Here is a 10000-nt window from a genome sequence, read left to right as displayed (position 1 = left end):
TAAACATGACCACACTAAGATAACCGAAAAAATTCTTCTTTATTCAAGGGGTTAACTACTGCAATGTAATTGTTCATTGGGCTACTTTCCACTTGGGAAGGGTTTAAGAGACTCTCTAGTTATGGTAAGCAGCACTTATAGGAGAAGGACACTCCAAGATCAAACCATTGTTCTTTTAGTCTGGGGTCGTGCCATAGCCTCTGCCATGGACTTTCATTGTCTTGGGTTCGAGTTCTTTTACTTGATGGTACACCCAGGTACACTATTCTATGTTGCCTTATTTTCTTTTTTTTCAATGGGTTATTTTCCCCGTTGGAGCCTTTGGGCTTATAACATACTGCTTTTCCAACTAGGGTTATAGTTTAGTTAGTAATAATAATTATATTGCTTTCACTCGGTGGTTTTGGAAAATCCCTGGATGGTTGTGAAAGATGTATATTTTTCTCTGAGGATATAAGTTTGCACAAAACAGGTTAACAGGTAGGCTTTACCCCCATTCCTTTCTTGTTAATGGAGAAATGATTAATAAATAGAATACCGTAAAAACTAGCGAAGTATGAATAAGTCAATCTAGCAGCCACGGCTCGCCATTGCCAGGTTACGCCCTGTTACAGGAGATAAAAGAAAACTGAGGAGAAGCGTTATAAGATATTTCGCAAGAGAAATTTGGAAGGCATTTCATGCATGATATAATATAAGGATCATAGCTGTAAAAATTATGAAATGAAGGTCTATCACTGAATAAGAGAGCTGAGAAAAATACAGGGCTCAAAATCATGGTCTGCTTGGTTATACTACCCAATGTTAAAACGGGCTCTTGTTACTTGAAAGATCATTCAAAAACTGCTTTTTACATGGAGGTTCTTTGCAATGTTTCTTCCAGGTTGGCGTCTGCTATTCTAGTGGATTTAACTAATTTGTGTTTTTTCAATTAGAGAATGAAGTTTGCATACTGTTGATTGTTATCCCAACTCAAATAGCCTTAACCATTTATGTATAACAAATAATTGGTTAAATATCTATAGTGATTAAAGTGGACAAGATAAGGGATTTATCATACGTGTAGTTTGTCAAAATTAGCTCCAAAAAATTACTACCAATTTGGAACTTTTTTCTTTTACTGATTTGTGTCAACCAGATGATTATAATTCCACGTCAGTGGATTATGAATAAGGATGGGGGGAGGGGAAAGTTTAATAAATTTGTTTTGTAATGAAAAAAAAAAATCTGTAGTGAAAACACCAAGAGAATACTAATCTTTCTTGTGTCGTGACCCTTATCCTTAGGTAAAGGATAAATGCCACAAGCACATTTGCATCAGGCATCCATTGTACTTCTGTCTCACCTTGCATGGAGGACGGCAACGTGTTGCGGATGCTGGGTGATCCACGAATCGAGAGCTTTGCATATGGAACAGAGCCTTTCTAGAGCAGGGGCCAGGTGGTCCGCCCAGCCCAGCTCTAACACCCGAGGCAAGAAGTGGCTTATCTCCCCGTGTTGGGACAAGTTGAACACCTGTAAAGAAAAGAGAAAAACGGATTTAACATCACAAACATATTTGCGGTTTCTAAATCACCCAAACTTTCTCCAGTCTTTCCTTCACAGAGGAATAGAGAAAAATCATCCAGTTAGAATATCAGCTGTGCTGTTTTTCTTCCCAAATTTACAGTCGAACAAATTGGAACATATAAAAGAACACACAGATATATGTATTTATCTCTTATATACATATACATATGCATATACTTTTTCATATACATATATATACATACATTTATATATATATATATATATATATATATATATATATATATATATATATATATATATATATATATATATATACACACATATATAATAGGCCTACATATGCGTGTTATGTGTGCGTAAATATTGAGAAATACTATACATGTTTTTATAATGCATGCGGCTCTACTTCATGTATGATAAAATAAAACGGAACTTGGTGTGCATTATTTCTGGATGATTCTCTTCATCCAATTGAAGACGAACTTAATTTCCTGGGTACTGCTTCTAAAGATGACAACAGATCACCACCTCGGGGTATATTTCATCAAGGCCGGCATAGTACTGTAGACACACATTTAGCTTTTGGGCGTCTTCATTTAGTTCAGAATCACCATACAACCAACATATTCTTAAAACCACTATTTCTGTCAAATGAATTCACCTAAGTGATAATCATAATGGCTTTTATTAGGTATTATTAACTTTGGCTTCTAGGATCAAACACCGGTGAAAAAATAAACCGAAGAACACATATTAATGATAAGACAAAGTAATGAAATATTCTAGTCGTTAGTTAACTTGTCAACTTACTGCAAAAATATAAATTTCGTAGTATATGCACACATATATGCATACATGTATGTGTATGTATATGTATATGTATATGTATATGCATATATATATATATATATATATATGTATGTATGTAATGTATGTATATATTGATTATAGCTAGATAGACAAATAGATCGAGGGAGACAAATATTGAAAGCATACAGTATATGTATATATATATATATATATATATATATATATATATATATATATATATATATATATATATATATATATATATATATATATATATATATATATATATATATATATATGCGTGTTTTGTGTCATATATATTAATAAATGTATTTATTATTTATATATATCTATAACCAAATTCAAATATTATGGTTTTCATAACTTTCTATCTTTAATACGATATAGGATATCAATACATTAAAAAAGTGAATAAGTTTTAAAATAGCATGTAGCAATATTCCAGGAAAAGGTGAAAGTAACAAGAATTTAATTTTATATAGCATAAGACGAATGAATATTAAACACAGTACTCAATCAATGAGGGATGCACCCCAACCGGTTTAAAATGCCTGTAAAGGGGTTGTGGTGGCCTTTTTGGTAACCATCTTGCCTGGTGATCGCCAGGCTCGGGTTCGAGTCCCGCAAATTCGTTAGTTCCTTTGGCCGCTGCAGCCTCACCATCTTTTTGAGCTAAGTCTAAGATTGGGGTGTTTGGAGGAGCTTATAGGTCTACCTGGTAATTCATCAGCAGCCATTGCCTGGCCCTCCCTGGTTCTTAGCTTGGATAGAGAGCGGACTTGGGCGCTGATCATATGTATATATAGTCAGTCTCTAGGGCATTGTCCTGCTTGCTAGGGCAATGTCACTGTCCTTTGCCTCCGCCATTCATGAGTGGCTTTTAATCCTTTAAAAAAACTACTCGCTCACTACAGTCACTCATTCGCTCAATTTGAGTAGGCCTACCTGCTAATGATTGACTGACTGGTTAATGTAAAGATTAAACGAAGCGATGCCAAGGGGCAAATAAAATGGAATTTCTCTGGAGAGAATATTTGCTATTTATAATTTCAATTGAAATAAAAAATCCCTTGAGAATTTTGAGATTTACTGGTTATCAGTATTTCAATGTCCAGCAAGCAAATACTTGTCCATTTTATGGTTCTAGGAATTCATAGATTTGTGATGTGCAGGTTCAAATTACATCTGATCAGAAATTACAATTAAATGAGTAAATAAGAGTCCATATCTTCTAGTGTTTTTGATAAATTGAACATGATTTTTCGCAGCAACTGATTTATTAGGAAAATCATAGAAACAATAATCTATATTTCTTGAAATACTTTCAAGGTAGCAAATTCCAGAGTTTACAGTCACAACTCATTGCAATAAATAGCTTCTCTGTTCATTTCAAATAACGAAAAATTAATCATTATTCACATGAATGACCATACATTTGACACATACAGTAGTGACTACCACCATATATCTATAGAAAAATATTGAAAGCGGGACACGATTGCCCTATTTACTTCTGTAACAGAATTCAAATTAAGATATGATCTTACTTTTGATTTGGATGATGGTAATAGAGAACAAATTAATCTAAAATATGTTTTAATCTAAAATCAAATATTACAAAACCAAGAGTTTTAATATCAAAAGGGCACATAATTTTTCTAGTTAATGTTACAAACTACAACTAAAATATTACCAGAACACAAATGAATACAAATTTCAAGTCCTGAAAATATAGATGCTGTCCTCCCCCAAAAAACCGCTCTCTTAAAAAATCCATGTAAACGTCTGCATAAAGATGTCACCGAAACCATTCGTAGTAGATTATATTTACCGTTTGAATGTTTTGTTTCAAAACACTTTTTCCCGTGAGATACCATCCCGCAGCCAAATGACGTTCCTTTACCTTTAGTATGTGTCATGGAGACCAGAACTAAACTGTCTCCTTTAAAGAAGATCTCCTTAGACAGCCATATATTTTCATTTCTAACTTTGGTAAGAAAAGTTACGGTAAAGGCTGTGACACTAATTCATCTTGACTCCTTTAAAACTGTGGGATTAATTTATGACTTGAATTGAATTTTTGAGATTTAGGATAAAAAGTTGAGCGCTGAGGGAGTGGTAAGGGTTCAAAAGGTAGAAGATCCTTTCTAGTCAGAGTAATTTACAACTGACTTTTATTCCACACATGTGGCAAGTTGATATTCGTAAGAAATACGCTCAAGTTCGGTGTCTGAAAAGAAGACGATAATTTTCTCTTAAAATATTGGCTTGGCATTAACTAAACCGAAGTAATAAGGTAATATAGAAGTTATTTTGAGAATATCTTCGAATAATTATCCAGACATTGCTATCCAATTCCCTTATCAATGATTTATATAACAGGAGTTTGGTCAAATCAAGACTTCAATATTTTTTGCAACATCAAATCCCAAAAAACAATAAAATTTAATGAAGGTTATTACCGCTTGTTCTACAGGTAAGGAAACAGGGTGGTATATTAAGTTGGAATTCATGTGAAATAAGATATGGTTGCGTAAAATGTCTCCATCAAGCGGCTGAACACTGCGCACGAGTCTTTCATTACCTACCAAATTTCAAACTAGGCAAAAGTGAGTGAAAGCATAAAATTACCTTAATCTAAAGTACTAAACTAAAGCACATCGAGGGTGTATATTCAAGACAAATTCTGAAGGGTACTCGAGAGAAAAGTTTACAAACAAAGCCCATCTAAAATGATCAATTGAGAATGGTTACATAAAATGTGGTGTAAAATACCCAGTCACACAAATTATAAAATATAAAAAAAAAGAATTTTCTTTTCAACTATCATAATCAAGCAAGAACTTAAAATAGCCCAATTATCGCTAAATGGTTATTTGAAATTAGAGCTCTTCCAAACACAAAATCACTAGAATTTGTCTTTTCCGGGCCTTGCAAATGTAGAAAATATTTCCCTTCAAAGTTACCCTTTTCATATTTAAATCAATCTAGTATTCAGTACCTAAAAGCTGATGATATCTAAATAGCATGTTCCAACAGATCCACTTAAACAGTGAAATTATTGTGTCACTATACTAAGCAGCTCAAAAACAAAAATCATACAGAAAAACCATGCAAGTGAAGCATCTAATGTACCTAGTTGAATAGAGTCGACAAGCAGTGCAACCCAAATTCCAACAAAATGTCCAAATAGCAACGTACACTAAGGAGTCTAGAGATAATAGTAAAAAAAGACACAAAAGTAAGTAAGAATATGCTGACTGCACAAAGGAACGTGATCCCTTGGAAAAATAAAAAAGTTAGGAGTGGGAATTGAGCTTGGCTTCCTCAGCCCCTGCTACTTTTCCATAATTAAGACCATCAGTCACTGACAGAAAAATCAGTGTTGATGTTAGTTGCATTTCGTCCATATTATACGACGAATTCATTCTCACACTGCTAGTACGTGAGACAACGTCAAACGAAGAAGATTTGTGACTCAGTTATTTTATGGGTCTTTGAATATTCATCAGGAAAAGGCACGTGGACCTGATGAGAATACTTAAAACCCTCCAGCCACTCCATAAAGTGGAAACTCGGCTCAGAGGTTAATATATATATATATATATATATATATATATATATATATATATATATATATATATATATATATATACATATATATATATATATATATATATATATATATATATATATATATATATATATATATATATATATATATATATATATATATATATGGGTACCTATACGTGGTGAAAGGGCTTGTGTATCACTATGATCAGCAAAACTCCATTAGTCAGGGCCACCCACACTGTGCTGGTTTGCTGTGAGCGATCAGACTAAAGTCTTTCACCATCACCAACCCGCAGTGGCCAACGTGGTGATGAAAAAGCTTAACAACAGACATGCCTCAGGACATGTCTTAGGGCTTTGTTCTGCAATGGACTAGAAATTGTTTGTCGATATATATATATATATATATATATATATATATATATATATATATATATATATATATATATATATATATACAGCAAAGGGCCTCGGTTAGATTTCGCCAGTCGTCTCTATCTTGAGCTTTTAAATCAATACTTCTCCATCCATCATCTTCTATTTCACGTTTCATAGTCCTCAGCCATGTAGGACCATGTCTTCCAACTCTTCTAGCCCCATGTGACGCCCAGTTAAACGTTTGGTGAAGTAATCCCTCTTGGGGAGTGCGAAGAGCATGCCCAAACCATCTCTATCTACCTCTCACCATGATCTCATCCACATATGGCACTCAAGTAATCACGAAAATAGTTCCATTTCTAATACTGTCTTGCTATTTAACACCCAATATCCTTTTGAGGGCTTTGCTTTCAAATATAAACAATCTGAATATATATATATATATATATATATATATATATATATATATATATATATATATATTTAATGATTAGCATGGATCAACTGAGAGAGAGAGAGAGAGAGAGAGAGAGAGAGAAGAGAGAGAGAGAGAGAGAGAGGAGAGAGAGAGAGAGAGAGAGAGAGAGAGAGAGAGAGAGAGAGAGAGAATTACTTAAAAGAATAATAGTGCTAAAAACATGGCCTCAGCTTAGAAGCTGCCTTGTGGGTTTTTCTTGTAGTCTCTAAGGAGTGGAAAGTTATTTAGCTACTAGGAAACTAAAGGCGATAGAGCTATTTGTGCACGCACAGTGCCCTTACAATGGAGATTAACTGAGTGTTTAACCTGAACACACTGCTTTAACAGGAAACCTTTACATAGGCAACATCTCTTGAGATGAAGTGGTGGGGTGCTTTCACTTAATCGTGTTTATTTTTCTTTCTTTTTTTTAACATACAGTATATACGATACCAAAAGTTGATAAGTATGTTTAGAATTGGTACCATCATTATTAAATTTATAAATTGACTTGGAGCGTTGGCATAACTTATTATTCGGCATGATTTGTTGTACGGAAAAATAAAGGGTTAACATTGATAAATAAATATGACAATTTATGAACATTTTACAGGTTGTGAGAAATAAATCCACATTAAGGTAATGGAATTAATTGTATAGTTGCAATACCGTTTCCCCATTAACAATGTAATTTTTGTGACTAAAATAAAAGAAAATAATGTTATACCTACGAATGAGTGAATAGCATTTTGAGTTTGGAAATGGTAACCACGTTCAGTCTCTTGTGTATACACCAACCAAATGACAGAAAAAACTACTATAATTCGTGTGGGATTAACCACATTGTGTTTGGGGGCCGTGGCGTAGGGATTACAAAGTCATCCCTTGTACAAATTCATATACAGACACGGAAAAATAATATTCCAAAACCAACGAGGAATATACTTTTATCTGCATGTGTACACGCTAATGCAATAATATATTCATATATATACTGTATATACATATACAGTATGTGTGTATGTGTGTAAGTATATATATATACATATATATATATATATATATATTTATATATATATACATATATATATATATATACATATATGTGTGTGTGTACATATATATATATATATATATATATATACAGTATATATATATATATATATATATATATATATGTGTGTGTGTGTGTGTGTGTATGTATATATATAAATAAATAAATATAATATATATATATATATATATATATATATATATATATTTATATATATATATAATTTATATATATATATATACATACATACATACATACATACATACATATATAATATATATATATATATATATATATATATATATATGTCATCAGCCGTAACTAGTCCACTGCAGGACAAAGGTCTCAGACATGATCTTCCACTTCACTCTGTTTATGGTCTTTCTATGCCAGTCTATATCCCAAAATATTCTTAGCTCGTTAATCCATCGTCTTCTCTTCTATCCCCTGCAATATTGCACTCTCTGGGGACTCATTTTGTTAATTTAATGCCCACCTTTTATCTGTCTTTCTCATTATATGTCCTGCCCATGTCCATTTCGTTTAGTTACATGTTCTCAGAATATCCTCTACTTTAGTTTGTTCTCGTATTCATGTTTCTCTTTTTCTTTCTCTTAGTGTTATTCTCATCTGTATTCATTCCATAGGTCTTCGAGTTGTAACTAGCTTATACTCTGAGGCTTTAGTAAGGCTTCAAGTTTCCGGTGTATAAGTCAATCCTTGTGGGACCATCTGATAAAATACTAGTCTTTTTTGAGAAAGTGGCATTTTAACTTTCATAATCTCATTTTGTTTACCAAAAGCTCTCCATCCCATGATTATTGTCCTTTTAATTTCCGTTTCATGTCCTGGAGAAACACGTACTGTCTGTTCTAAGTACGTATATTCATTAACAATCTCTGGAGGTTCGTCCATAACCCTCATTTGTTGACTCTTTATTTTCATTGAACATTATGCTAGTTTTATTCATTCATTTTCTGTCCCCCATTTCTGCTTTCTCTATTCAAATCTTCTATCATCTTTTGTAATTCCTCCCATGATTCAGTAAACACAACTATTTCAACTGCAAATCTCAAGTTGTAGATGTATTTCCTATTAATATTAATTATTACATTTTATCAAAAACTTCTTCTAGGCACAGTGAATGGTTTAGGAAAGAGTCTCGCTGTGTGTGTATATATACATTCATATATATATATATATATATATATATATATATATATATATATATATATATATATACTGTATATATATATATATATATATATATATATATATACATACATATGTATATATGTATGTATATATATACATACATATATATATATATATATATATATATATATATATATATATATATATATATATCACTCCCATGTTATCCTTCAACTCTAAAATAATTCAGACAAAAACCGGCTGACCACCCAAAACCCGGAAATTCTTCTATTGCAACATTTTAGAGAAATTTCTGTTCCTCTCATCAGACATGAAAATGCAAATAAATGGGCGTTTCTATTTGCAATTATGACAAAGAAGATTTAAATATAGAAACTAGGCATGCATAAAAACATTACAGATGAGTATGAGTTGAAAGTTGATGAGCAAAATTTTAAAAATATTCTCACACGCACCACTACTAACAATTGTCGATTTGGATTATAACAATTCTGAAGTCAAATGAAGCCTTGAGAGACATTACATCAAGCAAGGAAACAATGTAGCCTAGAATATAATTTTCTTTTTATATTTAAAATAAAGCCTGAATGTTTTAATTTCCAAAGGAATAAGATAACTTGTTACAAGATAGAACAGTGCATTATTTGATAAATAAAAATTAATTGTTTCCAGTAATTTCAAATGCTTTATTAACATTCATAAAATAAGTGATAAAGATACAAACGTAATCTAGTATCAGACAAACTCTTCTCCACTGTCCTGGTAATAATTATTTCTCTTTTACCTAATACATACAGCACATACTGTAGACACACATAAACATACACACACACACACACACACACACACATATATATATATATATATATATATATATATATATGTGTGTGTGTGTGTGTGTGTGTATGTCAGTGTGTGAACCTGTATATATGTATACAGTATATATACACAGATAAGCCTTTATTAGTCTACACAGAAGTTATAATTATTCATTTTAA

General features: G+C 32.1%; 1 protein-coding gene across 5 annotated transcripts in view; it reads right to left on the bottom strand.

The window, feature by feature from the left end:
- Positions 1 to 10000, bottom strand: part of by (blistery) — a 493729-nt gene that overhangs the window by 242497 nt on the left and 241232 nt on the right. For all 5 annotated transcript variants that reach the window (XM_068357737.1, XM_068357719.1, XM_068357733.1 and 2 more), the window contains exon 4: positions 1346 to 1515. In XM_068357737.1, coding sequence (XP_068213838.1) covers positions 1346 to 1515 — 170 coding nt within the window. The remainder of the gene's footprint in view (positions 1 to 1345; positions 1516 to 10000) is intronic.

The sequence above is a fragment of the Palaemon carinicauda genome, chromosome 2 (assembly GCF_036898095.1).
Source record: "Palaemon carinicauda isolate YSFRI2023 chromosome 2, ASM3689809v2, whole genome shotgun sequence".
Classification (NCBI taxonomy): domain Eukaryota; kingdom Metazoa; phylum Arthropoda; class Malacostraca; order Decapoda; family Palaemonidae; genus Palaemon; species Palaemon carinicauda.
This window is presented reverse-complemented; position numbering and strand designations above follow the sequence as displayed.